Consider the following 26387-nt stretch of genomic DNA (forward strand, 5'->3'; position numbering starts at 1 on the left):
ACCTTGTATAAATAAATATTTTTTATGGTGAAAATGGTTAAGTGAAAATATGTTTATAATAGTTATATACTAATAAAAGATTACCACATCTAATAAAAAAGTATATTTTGAGAGAAGAAGTAAACATACGAGATACAAAGTCAAACCCATGAGTGTGGATTACAGAAGTTTAGATTTTTATATCACATTTTAGATTTCTCCTCTCATAATCATCTGATAATCAGAAGATGTGTCATAATCAGATGATAATCTCATCCTATAAAACTGAGCTTTCCACTTTATCAAGACATGGCAGATGCTCCAGGTGGTGGGTCGTTTACAGCCCACTCTAAAATAGTAATAAGGAAAATGATCCCCAACTTTCTTGAATGAGTGTCGTTCACTGTGCAGGACTTTGGTGTTTTTGTTCATTCAATAATTCTTCTCTATGGGCAGAATAGCTGGGCTCCGGTGCGCGGCTGGGATTGGCCTGCTCCTCCACTGTCGGGACCTGTTTGAACACGGAGCTCCTCTCACCATTGGTTAGACACGTGTGTGGGGCGGTTCTCGATGACTGCCCGGTTGTGTCCGGGTAAGATGGCGTTGGAAGAGCAGTGCTCGGCACCACCTCGATGGCGGTCCATATCTCTGACACACGTAGAGTTCCCCGACGGTACGTAAACTCAACATTTTCCTCTAACTAGTGAAGCGCCGCTGATCGCCAGCCGCTTTTGTAAATTTCGACAGTGCGTGTGTTTTTGCTGCCACTGAATGGACACGGCCGTCGGCGACGCTGCCAAATTGTGAGATGCAGGTAAACCCCGAGCACAGCAGGGGAACGCAGCCCGAACTTGCTAAATAGTGAGACAGCGCCGCATGCGCAGTTGGGGACCAGGTCCACAGTGAACGCTAGCTAGCTTGTTAGCTGTTTGAAATTTGGCTTTAAATGTTCTCCCAGGAAGTGGCCAATACGCCTTGTCAAGTAAGAATAATTCGAGAAAAATCAAGCCTTCTGTACAGCACAATATGACCCTCATCTGTAGCGGAGGTAACTAGTATCTCACCTAAAGCGTTGTAGCCGAGACTAATGCTAACGTACCAGCTCCCTGGCCCGATTAGTGTAACTAGCACAATCTACTTTGAACTGAGTTGTCTTAATTAACACAAACCCATAATTAAACGTGCTGCTTCACTTATGCCTTAGCCACACCACCACAACCGCTTACATCCGAGTCTCACAAGTACAATATTTCAGCCATCCGGGTTCACCGAGTATCTCGAAGTGTCACTCCCACCAGGTGCCCCGCTCCTCAGGTTGGCGACTTTCGCTTACTCTGTCCTGTGTTTCAGGTGATCTAACGGGACGAGTGTTGGCCTACATCAGTCTGCTGCCCATAGCCATTCTCGTCGGTTTTGTAACACTCATAGTGTTTAAGCGGGAGCTGCACACGGTGAGTCCACGCACTTTTGGAGTTTTTGAGAGAGCGCACCACATTTAAGCCGCCGTGTGAAGCTGGTATTTGTCACAGTTGCCCGGCAGGGCAGACGTGTGCGCACTCGTTTTGAATGTATTTTGTCTTTACAGATCTCCTTCTTTGGTGGGCTCATCCTGAATGAAGGGGTGAACTGGCTGTTGAAGCACATTCTCAGAGAGCCGCGCCCATGTGCAGGTGAGTGAGGAAACAGCCTGTTGACGCCGCAAGTTGTTGACAGGATTGTGCAACACTGCAACAGCATCACAACAGCCAGAAGATCAATCAATCAATCAATCAATCAATCATAGCAGGCACTGATCATCGCAAGTTAATTTGTCTAGTTTATATTTATTAAAGTGGAAACTGGCATTACTGTGATCGACAAATTCTCAGGCGGGGACTGTTTATTTTCAGTTGAGTCCAGAGCATAACAATAATCACGTTCCTTTAAGAAAATATCTCACTTGCTGGTTCTAACTCTCAGTAGTACTTTGTAATGCATGATAGCCAACTTACTATCCATGCAAAATGAAATGTTTATAGATGAAAATGTGTTGCATTCCATATATATCGATCTGCCACAGCATTCCCACCACTGAATACAGTTCAGGAAAAAATGGTTTAAATTGTTCAGGAATGGTTTGAGTAACATGACAGAGTACAAGATATTGGCCTCCAAATTTCTCAGGTCTAATTTGAGTCAATCATCTGTGGATGTACTGGAAAAACAATTCAGATCCATCGAGGCCCTGTCTCACAACTTATCTAAAGGATATGCTGCAGATATGTATCCAGATACCCGAGGACACCTACAGAGGTCTCGTAGTGTTCATGCTTTAATGGATCAGAACTGTTTTAGTGGCACGAAAGGGAAATGCACAGTATTAGGCCGGTGGTTTTAATGTTGTGGGTGATGTGTTTATTTTATGGCTCTGCATTAAGTTTTCTTTCTTTTCGGTTAAATATTACGTGAAATTATTTTACAATTGATTATTTCAGCTATGTATATATTTATGGTATTTAAATGTATGTACTTCATCGAATACATATTTTATATACAAATCCTAATTGCAATAAGAAAACAATTAAAGTTTTCACAGTAAAGAAAAACATTGGCTACGAGTGGTTTTCAGAAAAATAAAACCAGTAATAAATGTTGCTTTAGTTGATCCCCTAACCAAAATAAGAAAAAGTTGTAAATGAATGTTTTTTTTTGTGTTTCCTTAGGGGCTCACACAAACCTGCCCACAGAGTATGGGATGCCCTCCAGTCATTCCCAGCTCATCTGGTTCTTTGTTGTTTACTTCTTTCTTTTCCTTTATTTAAGGTGAGCTTGTGAACACCCAGCTGTGAATTTCTTTGAACTACAATATCTAGCTAAAGTTCAGTTCTCACAAAATAAGGATATTGCACATTTAAATTTGCAAACCTCAGGAAAGTACAAAAAAAGACTGTTTTTTTTGTCTGAAATGATAAAGCATCTTCTCTACAACTTCCCGCAATTTTTAATGTCATGCTTTCAAATATTGTGTCAGTCATTGGTTGCATTATATTAATTAAAGAAGCATTTAATTCCTACTCGTACCTGTTGTTATTTAATGGGTTATTTCCAAGACGTGCATTTAATTTTTACTGAAAACGGTCTGAACTCAGGCTCATCTCTCATTGCAGAATGCATCAAACGAACAATGCTCGATGTGTGGACCTGCTGTGGAGACACATACTGTCTATTCTACTGTTGGGCGTGGCCTTATCGGTCTCATACAGCCGGTGAGGACTGGATTCTAACCCAAATGTGGAACTTTTTGTCAGTCAACTAATTCAAATGTTTCATTCTTTATACATATGTGATTATAAGTATTCACACCACTGTTTAATATATTGGACAAGAAATGTTTTATTGTTTGGCTGACAGCTCTGTTCACACTGTAGCACAGGAAGCCAAATGCTGCTATTTCCTTTGCAACACTGTGACTGACTATGTGAACACATTACATTTTTTAATTGCAAGTTGCTGAATTTAATTTAGCGTCAAGCACTATACTCAGTTTCCTTGAACATTGCCCTTTTTTTTACATCTCTCGTTCTCAGAGTCTACTTGTTGTATCATACCTGGAGCCAGGTTTTCTATGGTGGAGTGGCTGGTAGTACAATTGGCATAATCTGGTTCCTTTTCACACAAGAGGTGCTGACACCACTATTCCCCAAAATAGCGGCGTGGTAAGTAGCGCTCTCATTTCTCTGCTTTCTTTTTTGTGTCAGAGGGGAAGATAATTTCATCTTAGCCTAGATAGGCGGATAAAACGGCCCCATTATTGTAATATTTTATGACTTTTTACATTTTATAGGCCAATATCGGAGTACTTCCTCGTACGAGACACAAGCCTGATCCCCAACATCTTATGGTTTGAATATACAGTGACCAGATCAGAGGCAAGGTAAGATACTGTCTCGCAGAAATGACAATTTACGTCAATTCAAGTTACAATATGCAGTTTATGTAATTAGGCTAATGGTTGCAGACTTTATTAAATAAAGTCCTCCTACACTCTGCACAGCTCTTCAGGTGTTGGTTATCATTCTAACCTTTTGATTGGTTTGAAGGAATGTTCATTGAGTCCAGGTTTCAGAAACCTTTAACATCATCCCTCCACATTAAAGCTACAGTATACACATTTAAAAAGCCTCCTGTGACACAAGCTCAGTAAACTGCATTGTAGAGATTTTTACATTTTGAGCAAGCTACGCGTATGTTTTTCAGCTTCTTATTTTTATTTCATCGTGACAACCACCTGAAGGGCCGTTCAGAGTGTGGTGGAGCATAAAGGGCAAAGCTTTTTTTAGAGCAAGGAACTGTGGTTCTGAGTTGTATGATATAACTAACTTATGTGCTCTGAAAATATCTAACTAGTACTGTGAACATGTGAAATGTTACCTGTTGCACGAGATACCAACAGAGGTTTGATTGGATCATTAATGCTAGATCCAATGTCAGTTTTCCATTACACACTACTGGCAAAGTTGGCACAAAATAAAAGCTGTAATCATGTCTTTTCTCCCAGTAATTTCCTTACATCGTCCTTTTTAAGGCCGATTTTCTATATAATTTGGTTCCAATCGGTTTTATTTGCTGCAACTGCATCTCTGACTCTCATTAATTATTACTTTATTAAAAGTTTACCAGGGTTTAAAGCAAAATATTTTCACGAATTTTCTTTGCCATGCAATTGCTGAAGACATGGTTATTTCATTTCTATTAAATGTAATAGATTGTTGTGAAATGTTGGTGTCGTGGGTCTTTAGTGTGTTAGAAACTGTTTCATAACTCAGTAATCTTTTTGTTTTTATCTTCTAGGAACAGACAAAGAAAGCTTGGAACAAAACTTCAGTGATCTACGCAGTTCTTTTGTGAAACTTTTAGGACCACACACACACACACACACGCGCACACACAAATGCTCACTCGACAAAAACACACTGGAGAACCATTTGTTGGACTGGCAGGTTTGCAAGGAGTAAAGGGCAAAAAATGTTTACTGTTTGCAAAAGAGTGCCTGGACCTGGCCTGGAGCCTATAGCCTGAGCAAGTCCGTCCACACGCCTCTCCTCCTTGTACAGCTTGCCCAAAATGCTCTTTAGTGCATGCAAGACTGTGCAAGAGGCATACTATTTAATGATAGATTAATATATATATTTTAACTATAAACGCACGCTGACAGTAACAGTGTACAGGAAGAGATTCAAGGAGCCAAAAATGCGGCTTTGGTTTAGTTTCGATCTAACTGGTGGGCATCATTGCAGCATGTATTTAGTGATTCATTTTTTAATATTCTAATGGATAGCTAAAGGTACAAAGGGGTTATGGCTAGGTTGGGGGTATGTGGAATTAACCATTTGTCATTGTTATAACAAAAAATGAACAATTTCTAAAATTGGTTATGATGTAATATAAATGAAAATTTGCACTTTGTGAAATTTATAAGTAAAAAGAAAAAAAACGACTAACACTAGGTAAATGTTAAGGCCCTCCCTCTCTTTTCCCTGACAGTCTTTGCATTCTGTCAATGACATTCAGTCCTAATATATAAGACTCCCAAACTGATCTGCAAGCATTTTTTAATATTAAGGTATTAGGCATCATGTGGTTTCTGTTCATTTCCACATTAGAGGATAATGAGACTGAATCACAGGAGCAGATTTCAGTTTTTTTGTTTGTTTGTTTGTTTGTTTTTTGGTTGAACGCAATTTGGAATGAGGTGGTGTTTTAATGCCTCAAACACAGTAGCAGCCTGGGTCTCCTGGGAATCTTTTTTTTTTTTCCGTATCCTGTTTTATGCTGTTGCAGAGAACAGTTTCTTTTTAGCTGTATTTTCAATATAACATTCCATATCATTTAGTCAAAAAATACACAATGACTGCTGAGGGAATGTTTTCTTTTTGTATTACTTTTGAAGAAAGGAAAAAAAAAGCCTCAGGTCAGTCGTAGCATGTGTTTATGTGAAATCTCTCAGCCCGTGGCAGCTCATGTTGAAGGCTGTCAACCGGGAATCTAAAGCCGATTTAAAACTCATATCATTAGCTCCACAAAGGGAAGTAGTTTTCTTAGAATCTTAGGTTTTTTTTCATGTGTAACCTATATCAGGCTGAATAAAAATGTGTTTATGTACAATAAATGGCTCCAGTGTTATGCTTATACATGTTTTAGTACAATCAAATACTGTTGACTTTTTTTTTTTTTTTAGCATTTTGCTGTTGATTCTGCATTTGATATAATGATTCACTGATTGTCAGATTAGTGCATTTTCTGGTGACGAGCATCACTCGTTTGTATTTATGACGGCTTTATCATGGCTTTTATCCCACTACAGTACCTCGGCTTGTTTACATTGGTGACTCAGACTCCAGATGTAAAGAAGAGGGTAAAATGTGGTGAGCAAGGAATTGATTTTTATTAGATCTGCATGAGGCACATCCAGTGATGCCACACACATTTCAGGGGGTTTAAGGGATAGTGCAGTAATGCTGTATGATTAAAAAAAAAAAACATGCAAACATAGTGTACATGGATGCTAGAAGCTGCTGACCGATGCCTGGCACGCGTTTTGTGTGTTAAGCGTTGTAATGAACAATGCAGTTGTAAAGCTTATTTATCACCAAAGAGACACTACAGATTTGGTGTGAGCTAATTGCTAACATCAGCATAGTAACACTATGCTCACTAAGAAATGAATATCCTAATACTAAGCAGGTACACTTCCAAAAGTGCTTGGTGGCAACTGGGCATAGAATAAAAAATATCCAGTAGTTGTTGAGACGTATAACCAGAAGCGTCAACATCATGGTGACACAAGAAGAAGAGGGATTTTATCTTCCAGAGATAGTGGTAATATGTGTTTTTAGACCATATGATAAATGAAAAGAAGCCATTATACTTTTCTCTCCCAGCATTATTCCCCAGTGTGGCGCCTGAGCACACTTTGAGAAAACACTTCGGGCATCCTGAGTTGCAGCGTGCAAAAGAAACACATGCCCCATTTAGACGACCCATTCCATTTTAGATTCACTTTTCAGGTCTAACCTCAGGCTATCCCCAAACACCCGCCAGCAACAGGCATAGCCTAGATAAAAATGATAAAGACCTCAACCTATTTCTGTTTCTCCAAGCTTTTTTCTCTGGCCTGCACTCTTTGGAAGTGAGCACCTTTTCGTGGAAGTAGTTTGAAGCTGTTGTTCATCTCATTAAAAATACGCCTTTACTTAACTGAACCCGAAAGTCTGAACAGGTGTTTAATTGTGGTCACTCAGAGTTGAGTGTTTTAACAGTTATGCTCAGCTTTCATATTTGCCACGTAGGTTATGCAATTCAACTCAAAGAGAAGTGTTGAGAACTGACATCTCCTGGACAAAGCTTGTAATTACAACATTGTGTCAGCGTCTTATGTAGGGCACGTTTCTCTGTATGTAAAAAAAAAAACTTCCTATGTATATATGTAAAGTATATGTAGTATAGCATATTCTACCTGAGATTTGAGAAACATATTCACTCAGAAAAGTAATAGTGCTTGAGTGCTAAACTGAAGCACTGACGCTTTACTCAGTTACTTGAATGTTGTGCTGCTGGTAAGTGTTGTTGCACTGTTAACTTCATTAAATTTGTCAGATGCCCATTTTGCCGATCAGGATTTAAAATGAGTACATCCCACAGAGTCATAAATAAGATCGATTGCAGTGGTTTAAATTAGCTCCTTGTTCATTTTGTTTAGCACCTCCTGGACCAGCTACAACATTAACTGCTGCTTACACATTATTGCACCGATAACTTAAAAGCCCTGAAACCTTATTTTCTCAGCCAGATTCCTTCTGTGGCCGACTGGGGTCCTACCGTATATGCAAAACACATACATTTCCGCCACAGTTCCTTTATTTTCCAGGAGAGATTCCTGCATTTGAGTTATTGTGTAATACGCTTCTTATTGGTTTGAAGTGGGCAGGATTTCACTGGGACAAAGTGTTGCTACATATTGTCATGCACCGACCAGGGTTTTAGGAACATTTGGAATTCATTGCATTAATTTACCATAATTAAAATTAAATTATGGTCACATCTTCATCTAAATTACTTTATCATTTTTAACTAATAACACAAATCATATTGTGCACGTTGACTAAATCCAAAACTCGTAGTGTTTTACTGTAGTTCACAGAAAAAACCCCAAAGCAAATGACATCTGTAAAGGCTACTTACTTACTACAACAAGTGCTTTGTTCATGCTGATCTTTGATTTGTTGTTCTGGTGTGTTCATAAAGTCCGTGTGATTTATTTTAATACTCATCAAACCATTCAGTGAACCATCCTGCCCTGTGGGAGGCAGCATTGTCATCTTCAAATATTGACAAGAAGCATTTTCTTGTATGTACGAAGACGTTTAAGAGACTCCTTAAGTGATAACAGACAAACAGATTTACACTGGCTTACAAATCCCATGATAGCAATGTACATGGAAAATGATAATTGTCTAATTGTTACTCAAATATTAATCAATGGCTGAAAATATTCCTCAGTAAATTCATAATTTCCTTCTGTTTGACTAACCACTGCTAAAAACTACACTGCGCAGCTGTTTCAAGAAATTACAAGAAGTCTTTTTTTTTTTAAACGTAAATGTTAAATGTTTATGCTTCAGTATGAACAATACATTTGGTGTTAGGAGGCCCAGTCCAGTCATAGTCAAGAAGTCAGAAAGTATTAACAGACATACTGATGCTTTTTAGGTTTCAGCCTTTTAATGGAATTCCTTGCAAATAATTAAAAGGTAGAACAACACCAGCTCATTCTATACATTTTATGCTTCATCTGATATTATTTCATAATTTCATTTGAGATTAATGTTCTTCTTCTAATGATGTTCACTTTAATTTGTTCTCCAGGGTATTTGTTCCCCAGGGAACACATTAAATCGCTAATCAAACAGTGTTTGATTAACAAGCTGCTGTCAGCTCTTCCATAGTACACTTTTAGTTGCAGCTTCTGTACTGTGGCCATTTTTCATTTTCATTTTGCAATTATGTTTTTTTAATATTGCCCATGTTTTTGGCACCTTTAGGTTCTGAGCCTTACATTTTGCCATTTACCAGTATACTGGATAAAAAGAAAACATATTTAAAAAAGACCAATTTATTTCATAAATCAAAGAGCTTGTTATTTGTATTTGTTGAGTCTCTTTCTTCAATTTAGTTTTCCTTTTAATCTCAGGCCAAAGCTTTGGATTTAGGTGCTTAAAATTATTTTTCAATCACGATTTCTTACAACAAACACTAAAGTTGTCGACCTAATTTAGAGCTTTTTGTCAGAGTTTACTGACAGGCAAGTCAAATTTCTGCCAGCAGACGTTGGCAAGAATTTCACAGTGCAATCTCAAAGGATGTTGGTGGCAGCAGCTTTGAGTTTTTTCAGTCTTAGAAATGGAAGCTATTCAGTGTCTCTGCTCAGATCTGATGTCAGAAAATTAACTGGGTGAAGCTTGAACATCACATTATATAGATGCACAGTCATGCCACACACATGCACTGTGCAATAACTAAAGGCATTTGTTAGATTTACATATCTACATTTCAGTGATAAATGAACATTATGAATGTATTTACATTTATTTTTTAATGTAATTACATTTTCTGCCATTAAAAATTGAACTCTTCCCGGACACTGTGGTTCTAACCGCATCTATAACCACTGTAATAATTCAATGACAACTCATCAAAGTCCTGATAAGAACAGACATAGGATTTAAGTGGTTTTCTCTAACTCAGCTGATGTAAGAATATGTTGGGACTGCGTACACTAAAGTTTGTGTGTTTGCTGTCAAAGCAGCAGTACCACTAGATGGCACCAAGCCTACATGTGCAGAGGGGGACTGTAAAGACGTTAGCACAAATTAGTTTCTGATCTCATTGCTTGTTAATACAGCACAGGTGTAGTAAATCTCAAGCCACCAATCAAAGCAAGGCCAACATGTATGAGAGTGATTGGGAGCTTTATTAAGCTGCTGTATTAGTCTTCACATCCATTTGGTGAAGCACATTTTGATTAATTAGTTGTGCTTAAGCTGATTGGCCACCTCTGCTCAGTTTAAAAAGATTCAACCACTGTCATAAAGAACAAATCCCTAAAAGTTAAATAATTAAAGTAACAGGTAAAATAATTCATGTCGATCCTGTCAATTCATCTTGAAAAACGGGTGAAGAGCCACTGAATTTTCCACAGGGATATACGTTTTCATAAATAGCATTTTTATTTTAACAATGTGGCATAAACCGATGCCCTCAGAATTCTTATTTTGCCTCTTGGAAAAAAATATACCACAAATGACCTCCCTGATCCTAAATAAAACTACTATAGTGTTTGAATTTTCTTTTTAAATCTAAAGGTTTTTTTTATCTATTCCAAAATCTAAAATGTGAAAACTAAACTTTCCTTAATTATCATTCCCCCCATCCTACATATAATTCTACTGTTATCTAAACTGTAGAATTACCAAAAGTATTAGTGGGCCACTTCTTAAAGTGATGTATTTGCTGGATAAAAGCTCCTTACAATGAGCTCTTACGCAACAGTTTCAGAAGCAACATCCACATACTGATGGAGGACACAAAACAATTGCATAGTTATTCACTTTCCACCACTGAATGTAACAACAAAATGGAAACAGTCTGATAACTGTGCAATGGCAAGTTTATGAAACCTTTACAATTTGTGTATGACTTAAGACATGATTAGAAGTCCTACAGCTAAAAGTTGCCCAAATAAACATATAACACACATAAAAAGAAAAATGACTTGTTTTTTTCTTGTTAAGAATATATTTTTTGGGGGATTTTTTGTTCCCATTTTAGCACTTGAAAATCTGATCACATTTTAAGTCCCATTTATACAGAAATAAAGAAAATTCTATAATGTTGACAAGCCCATTAGGCACCACCACAAAAGATACTCACTTGAACAGTGTTCAAATTTTCAGCTGAACGTCACAAGAATCCAGCTTCTGTTCTTCCCTCTTGTCTTTGTTTTTCCACCGTTCTTCCACTTGGGGGCAAAAAACACTGACCTAAAATCTTGGAAGTTTCCTTGTAACATGGGCTGGTTCAAGGACAAAACTGCTGTTTAGACGACGAAACTCATCGGCAGACGATTTGTATTAAAATTTTGTTTAGCCAGTTAAGTCACTCAAAAGGTTTTAATGTCCCCATCAAAAGTCCTTGTTTTTGGACAAGGATGAACTCTAGTCTTTTTCCTAAGTCTAGTGCAAGAATGTCTTTCCTTTAAACTTTGTTAATCTAGAAATAGTTATAAACTGATGGTAGACTTCTCCTAAATTAATGATGTTTAAAAGTCTTTGATTACTGGGATTTTTTAAGCGATAGTCTCTCACCTTGTTGTAATCTTTATTTAGCTACTAAGACAATAAAGGAAACAGAATAGAGAGTGTCTATCAGGTCCCGATCAGAGGCCAGTTGGTGAACACGTGGTTCTAATTTTACACTAAATGGAGACTTTGTTAAAGTTCTGCTGTGGCCTGGGACTGCAGTAGTTATATGCAGTATTGTACACAAGAACCACCATTTGCTTCAGTAAAAATGCTTTTATGAAGTCGCTGTCTCATTCAGCTTCAGAGGGCAGGCTGAACAGGCCACAATTTGTTCTCTTAAGATGAATCACTTTCACATCTCAGAATGTCAGCCCAAAGGAAGACCAGTTGCACCCTGGTGCTGCAGAAGGGGTGGATTCTGCACTGCAGTATGGTTGAAGTGAAAAGGGTCAGTGGTGCAACACAGCTGTCTGCATCTCAGAAGCACTGTGACCCGGGAGCCTGTGGAGGCAAATAAGAGAATTTAATTTGTAACCAAATCATTACCGCTATTGACTGTGTTAACCTGCAGAAACACGGTCTTCTCGGCCACTTGGTTCCTGCAGAAAGTTGTTAACACTGACATGTTTTCTTCTTACTCAGTAAAATTATGAGCCAGACAAACAATGAATGTAAATTCCGTGTACAGTTGAAAGAACTTGCGAGACAATTCACATTTCAATTCACATATGTGGTTTTAAAAGTAAAATCTGTGAATGCTACAAATGCAACAGTACCTAAATATCAAAGTATTCAAGTGTAAATATATTTACCCTATCTGAATCATTTACTTGTGACATTCATATTTCAACAGCTATAGATGACTTACATAAGAGCCTTCCCACAACTGCAAATGCCTTATTTAAAATGTGAAAGCACAGAAAACGCTCATTAAGCATCTACTTTGTCAGAAAGTGTTGTACCTTGGCAATAAGATTCCGCCTATAGTACGATTACTTCTGACTTACTGTGCTGTAAACACTTTTTCTGCACTGCTTCCATCTCTTGTACTTTTCAACTCCCTTTCGTATCTTTGTCCTCTCGGTCTCCACGTTGCTTGGTTCTCTTCAGCTTTTCTTTTTTTTTTTTACCATAACACCTTTACCCCCTTCCAGCCCTGGGCCGCCTCTTTCCTTTACCATTCAACCTTTATTTTCTTTACCATCTCTTGGCATTCTTTCCCCCTTGTTGCACTGATGTCTTTTCATTTTAAAACCAGACTCTCTGTTGTTTACTCCTTTTGGTAAAGACCAATTTCTTGTAAAGAAGCCCTCACATTTCTGGTACAGGTCAGAAAGAGGATGTTAGCAGATCGAGACAACAAAAAAAATCCATCCATCTATTCCCCAGCTTTGCCTGAGGGTTGCAGGGAAAAGAAGGCCTTAACTAAATAATATTGTGTCCCTTAACAGAAGAGCAGAGTAATAGCAGATTTAGCATCATAAAAAAACAGTTTATCTCAAACCTGTACATTGTTTTATACATGCAATAAACTAATGAAGAAAGAAAACTGTATACTAGCCCATGTTCATCCAACCGACAGGAGTGACTGTTTTTTGTGTGCTTTTGCTTCTTCTGATCATATTTATAAGAGAAAAGATAATACCTCCATCTTCCCACATCCTGCACTAGCTATCTAGTATCAATTTGCTTTCAGGTCAAGGATCACTTTTGTGGAATGATTACACTCACATTGGAAAAAGAATCTAAATCCCTCAATAAATATAAATACAGACTTAAGGCCTTTCTGATGACTAAAGCCGTCGGAAAGCTCCCACCTGCATGCACATATTTTTCTTTAGGCAGGATAGTGTGTGGCTCTGAGCTTTACTTCACCACTGTGGTCTCAGTGAATATTTGATGGATCTGCATATAATTTGATACAGATGTTCACATTCTCCTTAGGATTGTAGCTGTAGCAAGCATATCTAGCTCCATTTGTCCAGTATTGACTAAACATAACTAATGATTTCCATCGCTCTCAGCTGCACAGCTGTGTTCAGTGCTATGCATCATGTTTTCGCTGTTTGCATGTGAGTATACTTCAACCATCCATTAAAGTACCTACAGCTTCACAGAGCTGCTAACATGGCTTCTTTATTTGGTGTTTTATCTTCTTTGATCATTTATTCTTTTTCTCCAATGCTTTGTGGATATATTCTTTTAGAATTTATGTAAAATCAGCATTACTGTAAGCTGTTGTGTGCTTCCAAACTAAATGTGTTCTCTTCTAGTAGCAGTGAGCTAAAGGAAGCTGCTGGTGTTCCTGGACCCCCTCCTCTTCATAAACCTCACAGTCTGACAGCATAGTTTGAGATCCGTTGTCACCTGTTGGTACTTCTCCTCATTCTTAACAAGGATGTTGATGTGCCCCTCGTTACTTCTTATCATTGTCATGGTTTTGTTGGGTTCTGTCAATGTAAATGTAATTATGCTTTAAATTGGATTTTGTTTGAAATGAAAACTCATGGTTAGTGAGATACAAAATGTTGAACATCCAACACTATTTGGAGCCTTTATGTTCTGTAATAGGTTAGGATGTGAACAAAACTGACTAATGGTCTGACCAAGAGAAACACAGCGCTTTGGAAAAATCAAACAATGCTGTTTTTGTCAGTGTGAATCTGACAGGAATTAATAGGCAGACAGAGACAATCACATAACGTCCACTCCATGGTGAATGAAAATGAGAGCAGGACTGCACTAACCCTTTAAGCCACATTGTTGCCAATTCTATGTGCAGTTTATATCCACCATTTGTGACCAGTGAATCCACTAAAGAGTGTTTATCCTACTGTATCTGAGTAATTTATGAAGTTCTATAGTAAAAGTGTTCAGTAATTCACTTAAAAATCACCTATAGTAGTAACAGGTACTTGTTAAAAATAAGGAGTTGGTAAGTAAACTTAATTTTAATTAGTGACATGCAAATGTATGTTCTATAATGAAGCTTTTATATTTTCAAAGGGGGATTTAATGTGTATGGTAAAAGGTTTCAGTGTGCAGTATGAATGAAGCCTAATTTCGAAGATTTCCTGAACTTTGTGTCTTTCAGCTCATTGTTTTGATTTTATAGCCCCAAACTTGTTTTCCAAACCTTTTCCATTAAATGTCTGTATTATTTAGGTTTTAAAATTGTATCTCCAGCATACAGACAGGTGACCAATTGAAGGAACATGTCACCAAAACATTCTACGCTTTGTGGCATCATGATTGTACAAGTCTCTACTGGAACATCATTTACAGAAGATATTACTTCATTTGATAATGTTTTCATTAGGATGGTGCAGTGCTGTCTTACAAAATATGGCATAGGTATTCAACTAGGTTGCAATTAGGTAAAGGCCAGAGCATATGATTCATATCATTTACATCCATTTGGTTTGCCCTCGTGGCCTATGCATGAGCTATTGTCATAATGTTTCTCCACTTATTTATCTAGGATTTCTCAAAAATTCGTTGACCATCAGGACACACACACTCCTCTTTGCAGTTCAGAGCACGATTCCAGATGTGTTTTTATGATTCTTTTTGTAAATAATAGCCCAGTGTTTAGTCTGGCTCATTGTATCACCACCACTGAACAGGAGGCTGGCATTATAACGCTTCACTTACTGTACACAAAAAATGCAGTATCTGTTTCCATTAAGCGTGAAGTGTTCGTTTAATCAGAGTTTTTTGTCTTTTTTTTCGTCGTGCACTTAGAATCTTTCAGTGCCTTTCTGCAAACTCCAGGCTGCTGTATTCTCCCATCTGGCCACTCTCCCACACAGTGAAGATTTGTGAAGTGCAGCACTGACTGTTGTCTTTCCAGAAAAATCCCTTTTAACAGCCAAGGAACGCTGTAGTTCAGTTTGACAGACTCTTGGATCTTGGTCACCTTATAGACCAGGGTCTGTTCTTGTTTGTCGCTTGATTTGTGGTCAGATGACTACCCTGGGGAAGGAAGCTGCACTCTGACCACTTTTCTGGAAATACTGCTTTGAATTGGCAAAACAAAATGGAGAAAATACAGTAAATGAACAACACACACGCACAGTGTGCATTTCGCTCAGCAATATAAATATTGTGATGACAGTGGGACACTGTTTTTATGAAGTTTTGTGTCATTTTATGCAGTCCATCTAAAAACGCCACTGAGTTAAACAGTAAGTTATTCCTGAGGAGCTCCTTGTCATGCTTTATGTTCAGCTGATGGAACGTGTCACCAAGCGTGCAGTGATGGACAGCAGTGATCCATTTGAGAGCTGCGGGAAGCTTAGTCCACATGCTTTTCTGATTTCCTGAGCCTTCTGACAGCATCATGAATATTTGCCCACACTGACACCCGTCACTACTGTGACATTTTTTGGTCTTTTTCATTACTGAATGTTTCCTAACTCTCATTAGATTCTGAAACCCCGCAGGCTGGGTAGCTTTTAAGAAAGAAATCTGTCAGTAGGGCAGCAATTAATAATTTCCAGACAGTAATCAATTCATCCTCATGAACTCATTTTTGTTAATCAAAAAAACCTGCTTTACAACAATATCATATTTATGGAATTCTCTAGAGTGAAGTTGAATGCAAGGCTAACATATTTAAGAATATGGACCCAGATACAATTGCATGATGCAAACACACTGCTAGAGGTGTCTCTAGGAAATACTGTATGAATGAAATGAAATTTACCATGATCAGGTGAGTGGCAGCTACTTGTCCGGCTGTCTGCCCTCGTCTCCAGCCAGTTTAGCATTCAGAGCATTTCAAACCCTTCGAGTGGCAGATAAAGGCATGTAAGCAATGGTGCGTATGTCAGAGAAGAGAGAAAGGCATTTACACAAAATACACAAGTAGATCAAACAAGCTTCAGATGTCTTTGAAAAGCAACTTAGAAACTAAGTTCTATCACAGGCCAATTATCCCAAAAAAAAACAAAAAACTTAGAAATAAAAATTGTGTTGAAATGCTGAAAAGCACAAAAAGTAGAACAGCCAGAAGACACTGAAGACAGTGAAAGCATAACAAGCTATATTCATCATTTCCCATACTTGATGTACTGTATAACTTATGGTGAAATTCACTATCGGATTCAAAGTCAGACAAGCAAGAAATCATCAAAGAGTAGAACACAGACAGATATTTCAATTCTGCGGGAACTCCCATGCTTGGCATGTCAAAATATTCTGTCATGAAAAAAGGTATGTTTTCCCTCCTTAGATCAGTCATTGCAGCTGGAGGCAAACGTACACATAGAATATGAGGAAAGACCTACTTTTTCTAACCTTTTTGATCTGTTCACTAATGCAGATTACGGTGGCACATACAGTGGTAACAATAGTTTTCCCTGGCGACATGTCTTGGCCTTGCCACTTTGCATTGAAATTTTGTAACTATTCAGAAATGGGCAACAGGATGTGTCTTCTTTAACAAGTGTTTGTTGCATCTCTTGGCCTTCATTTATTTGTTTGTTGGGACTTTCTGGCCTCCAGATGTGGCATAGTAGCCGCTCACTTGCTGCATACCTGCAGCAATTTGACTCATCATACCAAGAAGAACACAGGTGTGACAATGAGAAGAAAACAGATCACTCTACCTTTAAGATTCCAGTTGATTAACAGGTGCTGTTTTATACTAAAGTCTTCACCTGGTGTGTGCTTTACTGACTTGCATCTGACTTCATCTTTCTCAGCCTGCAATGTTCTGTGACGCCTGCACATGCATTCTAATTTGTCACAATAAAATGGTGATCATTTTACATAATGACCAATAACTGACCACTTCTTTATATTTGGGAAAATAAGCTAGTTTGCTTTCTTAAACAGACTTGCACAAGAAGATCATTAAGGTCATCATGTCTGCACATCCAGTGCAGAGCTGTGGTTTGTCTGGCTTTGCACAAAATGTGTTAACAGGCTGGATCTGTTAGCTAATCTCTCTCTCGTATTTCTAGTTGTTTCTTTTTATGTAAAACAGAACCATGTTAAGGAAGAAAAACAAATGACACTGCTTCCTCTTGGCTTGTGTCTGCTGTTCTCTGGCAGTGCAAGCAGAAGTCATGTGCTCCAACGCGTCCTCATCATCAGTGGCAGTGGTACAGGGTATGATGGCATGGCAGACCTGGTCACAGATGGTACACTTAGGCGCCCCAGAGGCTGCCTGCTGGTAGGACACAAATGTTACACAAGAAACACTGTAATCCTCTGCTTCCGTTTCAGACACGCTGACCAAACACCTCCGTCAAGTCCTTTTCCGTGCAAATATGACGGATACACTCTTTGGGTATCTGACAGACAACCTGAATAGTCTTTGTTTTGTTCTGAAAAAACAAACTGTCTGTGTTGTTTTTGGTTTGGTTCTGTCATAAAAGAACTGTGACTGGATGAAACATGCAAATTGGTGCGCTGAAGAACAGCATACATCCTACAAAGTAACCTACAAAGGAATGTAGTAACTTCACATAGTGAAACGTTTAAAAATACATATATTAATACACCACCTTGATTTTGGAACTTGGACAATTTTCAAAGGATTTTAGATAGTAAATAGAGAATTCAGATTATTGCAAAATCTTTTGTGCTGATGAACCTTTGTGCAACAATCAGTTTATTGTCGTACTGAGCATCTACTCCAGTGTCTGCTCTTGCTTCTGCCTTACAGTAATTTCAGTACAACTAAATGCTGTTCAACATCTGTTAACCCCAACACAGCATTATCTGCTCAATTACTGTTGTTTTTAGAACACTGAAGAAAAAAATGGCAACCCTAAGCCAGTTGTGCGTCAAGTCAACCAAACTGTGATGTTTAGCAACTGTAACTGAGCATTTCATGATTCCACCCTCGTGACACCAAAGGGTAGCTGTAGCAGACATATGAGACTCCAAAGAACTTAATCAACATCAATATTTGACACTTTCTTCGCCTCACTATTTGACGCTGTGGGCTAAGTATGTGCTATATCAACCTAGATAATGCAGAGTAAACAATGCATGCACAAAGTCTTCAATGCTATTAGGCTGTTTCTGAGCATTTGGTGCAATAATCATCCATCCATCATCTGTAACCGAGTATCCTCTTCAAGGTTGCAGGGGGCTGTTGCCCATCCCAGATGTTATTGGGTAAGCGATGGGGTCTAACCTGGACACGTCTCCAGTCTATATCAGGGGCAACACAGAGAGACATACACAGACAGACAACCATTCACACTCACATTCACACCTATGCCAATTTAGAGTCACCGATTAACCTAACATGTATGTCTTTGGACTGTGGGAGGAAACAGGATCACTTCATGAAACCCACGCAAACACTGGGACAACATGGAAACTTCACACAGAAAGGCCACAGCTGACTGGGAATTCGAAGTGGGAACCTTCCAGCTGTGAAGCAGCAGCGCTAACCACTCCGTCACCATGCTGCCTTTGTGTGTCTTCTTCATCTTCTTCTTTCAGCTGCACCCTTCAGAGGTCACCCCAACGGATTTCTATCTCACTCTGTCCTTTGCATCTTCCTCTCCTCCATCACAGTTTCCACGAACCTCCTCTTTGGCCCTTCTCTTCCCCGCCTTTCTGGCAAATCCATCCTCAACATTCAGTTCCCGATATACCCTGCGTCACACCTCTGCACATGCCCGAACCATCTAAGTCTTGCTTGTCTCACTTTGTCTCTGAGCTGTCCTACTTGTGCTGTTCTAATATACTCATTCCTAATCTTGTCCATCCTCGTCACCCCCATTGAAAATCACAGCAGAAAGTGGTGTAACTCATTGAGGTTTGTTTCTGGTTGACGATGACAAATAAACTAATCCAGGTTGCAGACTGACGTGCATTATCTGTCTGTATGTGCATGGTTACAAATATGATTCATTTAGAAAATTACCAAAGTTATCCTTTAATGTATAATTTCAATGGCAAGTCAAACATCACAGAGTTTAGATAACTGACAATCTTTGGGGAAGGTACACAACAATTGTTTTCCCAACAACAAATCTTTTTTCCATCAGTATACAGTAGATACATAACTGAAGCCTGCACTTGAAGATGTGTGACAGCAGCTGACACGGTGCTCTGCCATCCATGAAGGAACAGCAGGAATGGGATGACTGTGAAAGGAGTACGTGAGAGGGACAAGAACAGAGAGAACGAAAGAGGTGAAAATCCTCTTTGTAAGACAGTGTACAAAAATAGAGCAACTCGGTGAGGCTTTCTCTAAATCTGAAAAAAAGGAAAAAAAATCACGATATTACATTTTTAAAGAAAAGTTAAAGAGACAAGCAACAAATCCAGAGAGCACACAGAGAGTCAATAGCAGCTATTAATTCATGATAATAAATATGGAATACAGTCTTCTCACATATAGCCCGGTTAGCTGTCATGATTTATTTATTTGTGTAATTATTGATGGCACTGAGTCTATATTACATTAAGTATGTAAATTGATTTTACTTGTTTTTGTAAATCTTCCTTTAGATGAAGGCTATTTCAATGTCTCGTCTTTTTGAAACTGCAGGCATTAACTGCTGGAGATGATGAGTTATTTGTTGATGAACACAGTTAGCTTCCTTCCCCTCTCATGTCACATAGTTGCCAAGAGTTCTTTTGTGTGTGATTTTTTTTTTGTAGACTACTCCATGCTCCAGTTTCTCTTGACCTCCGTAGTGCTGTGTGGCGTGCTTCTCTTACATCTACTTTTTTTTTTAAACAGCTTTGTTGAACAGGCCCAAATCACAAACAGTGGGATGGTGCTTTCCTTCCTGCTACTTGAAATGGATAACTCCTAGTGTTTGCCCAAATTTTAGTTTTTATATTTTGGCATATTTTGGCATATTTTAAGAAGAATTTCAAGGTGTTGCTAGATCAACTCCCCAGTCACGTCTTTACCAAACTGTATCTTGGTTCAGCATCTTCTTACATTCAAATTTGTTTCTAGCAAAGCCATCTGGAGGTATGTGGACTCTGCTGTTTCCGATGACTGTGAGGAATGACGGTCAGGTCCCTGGTGCCCTTAATGGCCAAAGTTTCTTCGTATGAATAAAGGCGCCCAAACTGCAGATGAATGCACCTGTGGCTTTGACATATAATTGCCAAAAGCCACACCAGATGTATCAGTGATGAATATGTAAAAATATGCATGTCCAACTTTCCACACACTGATTTAGCTTGTCAGCACACCAAACTGCATCCCCACATCCCAACAGCATCATACTTTATTGCCGTCATGTGTGTTTTAGGGTCAGCTGCAGCTCAGTTGGTAGGGAAGTCTTCAAACCACAAGGTGAGTGGTTTAATTCCTGGTCTCTCCTATAGCTACATGTCAAAGTGTCCTGTTTTAAAATGAGTTTGTTATTTCGTTGTGCTGCGTTTTATATTTTGTATTATTTTGTATGCTTTAGAAACGTTTGTTGGCCCAACACCAAATGAATGGAAACAGACATCTCTTTGAGTAAATGTAAAAACCGTTCATCATGGAATCCACAAAACAACTGACAATTAGCGGCTTTTCAGTGAACAAACACGATGAGGAGAGTGGAATTTATAAGAGAGGATTATCGACATTGTACCCTGCCTGCTCTCTCTAGGTTTGCCAACCACTTGTTACTGAGAGGTAAACTGTTTGATGTCTGAGCCCCTCGAGGCTAATGAAGAGGAGCTTTGACAATATCTTAACTAGGAGTCTGAGCCTCCAGTCAATGAACCCCCTCTGGCATGATGCAGTTTAAAGTGGCAGAACAAAGATCAGTTCAAACACACAGCCGACGAGTTGTATACCCACTTGATGTGTTAGTAACTGCTACAAAACAAATCAAACGTCAATAAATAACTAAAAAAAGATGAGTGAGGTAGAGATGTGAATGTATTTTACATCAATCCCTTTGATGCTCAGTCGTGGTTCTAGATGACCCTGGTGTGGGAGGGGACGTTGCTGCTGTGGCAACAAGCTGGCACCACCTTGTGACCCCTCTGTAGGCAAAGGGTCACTCACACACACAGACACACACACACAGACACACACCAGTTTATAGAAATACTTTTTTGAAATGTATTCTCTTATTTATTTAAAGCTTTTGCATTTGGTTTTAAAAAGAAGTAAGGCTGATTATCTCACGTCCAAAAACATTAATTTTAATTCTGATTTAATTTGACTGAATTCGTCAACACTTTCCATTTTATTTAAATAGTAAAACAGCGCCGCACCGGGTTGTGTTATCTCCAATGTCTCCAGCCTGTGTGGTCAAACGTGGTATTGCACTCTTAAAGTCGAGTCACTCGACAGGCGAGTCAGCCACACAACAAACAATATAGGGTTTGTTTTCCAGCGCTAATTACTTTATTTCATGCATGTTTAGTCTAGCAGCGATAAAAACACAATGTGGATATGAGTCAGTTCAACTCCCTGAAAGGAGAATGGCCTTTTACTTCCAAATCAGGTGAGTCAAAGAGGTTGTTGTGTATTGTGCAGGCCGTTTACCTGCTTGCTGTGTGGCTTTTGTGGAGGTGTTTGTTTTGAAGTCTTTGTGGTACATAATGCACTGGGACATAATTCACTGAGACTTTGAATTTTGGATTTTGTGTGTTGTTCAGTAACCTGTTGATTGTGATTGTTTTTTGATTGTCCAGAAATATGTTTACCTGTGAGAATTTCTCTATTCTTGTTTTGATTTTGAGCCATGATGCAAATTGACTCATTACCTGCAGCTACTTTATATTATTGTAAGTTTTTATCTGTTTTGTGCGGTGTGTAGAAGATATACACATATATATACATGTATTTGATACATGCTCTGATGATTAATTGTGTTTATCCTTGTGGTCTTTTTGATAATCAATAATGATCTGTATTTGATTGCATATTTGTATTGCATTTGTGTGCTAAGAAGAAGATATATAGGAAACACCGTGCTGCTTTCTGTAAGTGTTGGTGTGCATACTGAATGCTGGAACCAACATTAAATAAGCAGAAGTTGTAAATCAATTTGCGGTGTTTTGATTGGTTGATTTCAATTAAAAATATCATCAATGTGCCTACATTGCCTATTTTCTAGTCTGGATAAATATGTTTTTATTACAAATTTCAGTAAATATTTGAAAATTATCAGTTTTCCAAAGCAAAGACTCTATAATATTAATAGATATGCAGCATTTTACATATTAGCAGTATATTCTGGTCATAAGAGATCAACATGCACAGTTTGACACTAATCTACACATGCACTCTCATTGTGCATGTGTTTGAATCTCACTAACTCATTTGACGGTTCCACACTCGGTTTTGAGACCTGCACAAAGCAATCAGTGGTGTGTATATTCTGCTGCTGTATTAAAATGCTGTAATTTTTCATACGAGGCCAAGAATATTGTCTTCATATCTGCTATTTACAGTATATCTGTGAAGCTGGGTGAGCTGACATTTTCAGACATATTAGATGGCAGAGGTGCTACTCCAAAGCAATCTTAATTTGCCCCCTGAAAGCCAGCTGACATGACTAAAAGCACTGCAGAACTTACCAAAATATTAAGTAAGACAGAAAAAAACCCACCCACCCGTCTCACAGCACACAACTTTGTGACAGTGCTATTTTGCAAGATGCAAGTGGTTAGACTGAGACACTATCAAAGCATATCAAAGAAAATTCCATGAGATTCACTGTGGATGTTTCCTAATGACAAATATTTTAACATTGTTAGATGTCAGATGCCCACATTCATGAGCTCCAAGCCAGTGGCATCTGGTCTCGCATCTCCATGCCGCTGTGCCTCTGCAGTAGCAGCGGAGAGGGCAGATATCACAACCCTACTTTTACAGCTGGCATTTGGAGCTGCGCTGTCAGCCCCACTGCTACATTGAGCCTGACAGCCTAGCGAATTGACAAAACTTTCATCTTTTGGACTGAAACAAGGGCGTGTTGAGGGTTACATACTGCACAGCAGCAGCCATTCCTCAGACATATGCCAACATGTTTGAAATATAGCTCACTTATACTTCAGAAGAGTACATGGTGGTAAAGGTCAGTGTAAGAAACAAGGCAGAGGCAATAGAATATTGGCCCATTTCATCCCTTCCGACTTGCTTATTCAACAAACAACCTACAAATTTGGCAAACACATAAATGTCACCTTAAAGGCTCCAGCTCGATGTGACAACAAGGTGGAACAGTGGACATTATATTGTGATGGCATTTTAGTGCAAATATATTCTGTATATGTTCTGCACAGGTCTAATTTCACAAATGGAGTTTTTGCATAGAGCAGCTCTATAAAATACAAATTGTACCGTAGTTTCTATCCCACATGTGACTGTTGTTATCGCTCTATTCTCAGTTCTGGTCTAATTATGATTTGAGTGGTGAGAGGCATGAGTGGTGTTGTGGGCATTCACAAGAAAAAAAAAAACACAGTGATTAATTAAGCAGGATAAAATTTCACCCTTCTTTGCTTTATAGTGTCATCTTTATTTCACCCACTGCCTGCCAGCATGTAGTTCCTTTTTGCCTCCATGCAGTGATGTAATGTAGCACACTGGGCCAGTTAGCTTGTTTGTCCAAGACTTCCTCGTTTACATCTGCTTTAAGGGGATGAAAAAGAGAGTAAATGCATGTGATGCATCTTTAGCAGGCGGTACACTTGAACTCTGGTAAACAGCTGGTAAACAAGGGGGCTGAAACAGACTGAAGTGTGACAGCAGCCAATAGCTCCCTCATAGAAGCCTTTAACACATTTTTAATTCATTCACGTTGAGGACTGATGTTGGTGTGCACAGCAGCTGTACGGGATCTGAAGTAGAAGGATCATTACAGAACCCTGGATTGTGTTTCGAACATGATCCATCCTCTAAAGGATTTGATGGAAATGCAGAGCAGTGATGGAGATGGATTGTGCTGAGTTTAAATGCATCCAAGATGCATTGGAGATGGATGTCGGTGCTTGGCAAGTTGTTTGAGATGTGTTCTTGCCAGATGTTAAAAAAGGTTTAAACACATTTGTCTTCAAGATGCATTCATAACTTTAGAGCTTTGCAAGCGTAACTATGACAGCTAACACTCTGCAAGTAGTTTCTACAAGATCTGTTGCCTGTGATAGTTGCACTGAAATTACAATGAAATTAGTGCTTGTCCTTACATCGTTACAGCGGAAGGAGCAATTTCATGCAAAATACAAAAGGCACACCATGCTGTGGTTGCATTTATCTGACTCATAATCAGTTCATCTCTAAATAATGTTTAGTAGTCAGGACGATGAAATTGTGCTGAAGAGAGATCACACAACATTATTGATTTGTAGATGTTTTTGGGGAGATAAATGATAGAGCAGTATCCATTGTAAGATAAGCAGGTCACCTGTGGCAGAAGATTGAAAACAGAACAAAGCTTTTATACCATATGAAAAACAAATACTAGCAACACCCCAGTGTTCCACTGGAAAGAAAAGCAAAGTTTGCATTCCCAAACTGCTAGCACTATAGGAGAGCGACAGAGAGAGAGAGGGAATTCATAAAATCCCTTATAAAAATACATGAAATCATTAGACAATAATGTTAGTGAAGCAGAACGGCATGAGCTCACAAAAAATGGCATACACCTTTAGGACACATCTCTAGTCTGCTTTGTCTCTGTGACAATCTGGGTGCCTGTTAATATTCCCACATGTTTACTGTATTTGTGTTTGAGGGTGCAAAGTGCCATTGGCAAGTTTCACCAGTTTAATTATTAAATGAATGTTTGATACAAATATTAGATAATTTTTCTCAACCCTAAAGTTATTGATATTCATGATGAGGACTCTGTCTTACCCACACTTTCCATGGAATTGTTCTTGCTGTATAGGGAAATGTGTGCTGGAGGCTTGTGCCCAGCACTTCTTTATGTCTAGCAATGCCTCTGGGTGTCTTTACAGATTTCTTTTAGCTCAGCCTCAGGCTAGACGCCTCAGGTAGACACCTCATCAAGATGAGTGAAAGTTGACCAGCTGCTGGCGAGTGCACCCTGCTGACTCGAGGCATAAAGTTGCATATTATGTATATAATTTAATCATAAAATGGGTTTCCATTTGTAAATAACATTATTGTTAGTGTAAGTCTGAAGGACCCCCTCTACCAGGTGTGAGTCTGGCCCTGGCTAAGGGAAATGCAATGGGTGCGCGATACGCCAGTCGATGTCAGACCAACTGGAGGCTGTTGCGTCTACGCTGGCGATGCATAAATTGTTCTTGCACATTAATGCAGTTTTATTCAGTGATTTTCACAGGTTCAACGTTGCTACTGAACCATCATGGTGGCTGCAGGTGGAGATTTAAAATATAGTTTCTTATCATTTGAGTTACTTTAGTCATACTAACCTCACTTTATAGTATGAAATCTCTTTAGCCAATTTGTTTTATTCTGATGACAATCAAACAAAGAAATGTGTTGCTGGATTTGGACTAAGGTTGGATTTTAGGTTGTTATTTTCATTTTTCTATTCAAAAACGAGTGTCCAGGTAGCTGAACGGATTACACGTGCAATCCACTCATATAGATTACATGAAGCTACTGGTCATATGTACTGATATTACAGTACTGACTTAGGTACATCATGTTGATGAAAACACATAATTAGAATGATTTGCAAGACAAAATGTAAATACTGGCTGTTAAATACATTTGAATAGAAGTGTAAATTGCAGCCTGGCTGTAAACTACTTATATGTGTGTAGGTCTTTCATTTTTTATTATGTATAATTGATTTTTATGAAAGCCGTCAGTATTTTTTATTTAAATGCATTTAGGTTATAGGTTTGATGCTGTGTGCACAAATCCAAATGAAGTATTTTGCTCCTTCTTTCTATCTGTATGGTGAAATAGATTTTTTTATGTATTTATTTTTTTTCCAATGGGACACGATTATAATTATTACTACAATGAGGTGGATCAGCTGTACTCACAGCCTTATTGTGACTAACCAGCTTTTGCTGACTTTTTTAAAAAGGTCCTTGAGCTTCATCCATGAAAGAGATTTTAGCAAATACCATTACACATAGCTTCACTTTTGTGTAATTATTTCTTCTCTGCTTTAAAATGTG

The 26387-nt window shown here is 38.6% G+C and overlaps 1 protein-coding gene across 2 annotated transcripts; it reads left to right on the top strand.

Moving 5' to 3' along the window:
* The first annotated feature begins 502 nt into the window (after positions 1 to 502).
* dolpp1 (dolichyldiphosphatase 1) lies at positions 503 to 6127 on the top strand. 2 transcript variants are annotated; one of them, XM_067483998.1, is made up of 8 exons: positions 503 to 652; positions 1330 to 1430; positions 1565 to 1649; positions 2682 to 2781; positions 3108 to 3224; positions 3546 to 3674; positions 3803 to 3892; positions 4810 to 6127. In XM_067483998.1, exons 1-8 carry the CDS (start codon positions 550 to 552, stop codon positions 4844 to 4846), a joined length of 762 nt encoding a protein of 253 aa, XP_067340099.1. In that variant the 5' UTR covers positions 503 to 549; the 3' UTR covers positions 4847 to 6127. The 2 variants fall into 2 exon arrangements, with proteins under 2 accessions (XP_067340099.1, XP_067340100.1); XM_067483999.1 differs by having other exon boundaries at positions 3126 to 3224.
* Positions 6128 to 26387: the final 20260 nt, after the last annotated feature.

This window comes from Channa argus, chromosome 18 (genome assembly GCF_033026475.1).
Source record: "Channa argus isolate prfri chromosome 18, Channa argus male v1.0, whole genome shotgun sequence".
NCBI classification, from domain to species: domain Eukaryota; kingdom Metazoa; phylum Chordata; class Actinopteri; order Anabantiformes; family Channidae; genus Channa; species Channa argus.

Bases quoted from the DNA above. Each gene is read 5' to 3' on its own strand.
- dolpp1 (XM_067483998.1), top strand. From the start codon at position 550: ATGACTGCCCGGTTGTGTCCGGGTAAGATGGCGTTGGAAGAGCAGTGC. The intron at 653-1,329 runs GTACGTAAACTC...CCTGTGTTTCAG, and splicing joins ACACGTAGAGTTCCCCGACG to GTGATCTAACGGGACGAGTG. The intron at 3,893-4,809 runs GTAAGATACTGT...TTTATCTTCTAG, and splicing joins GTGACCAGATCAGAGGCAAG to GAACAGACAAAGAAAGCTTG.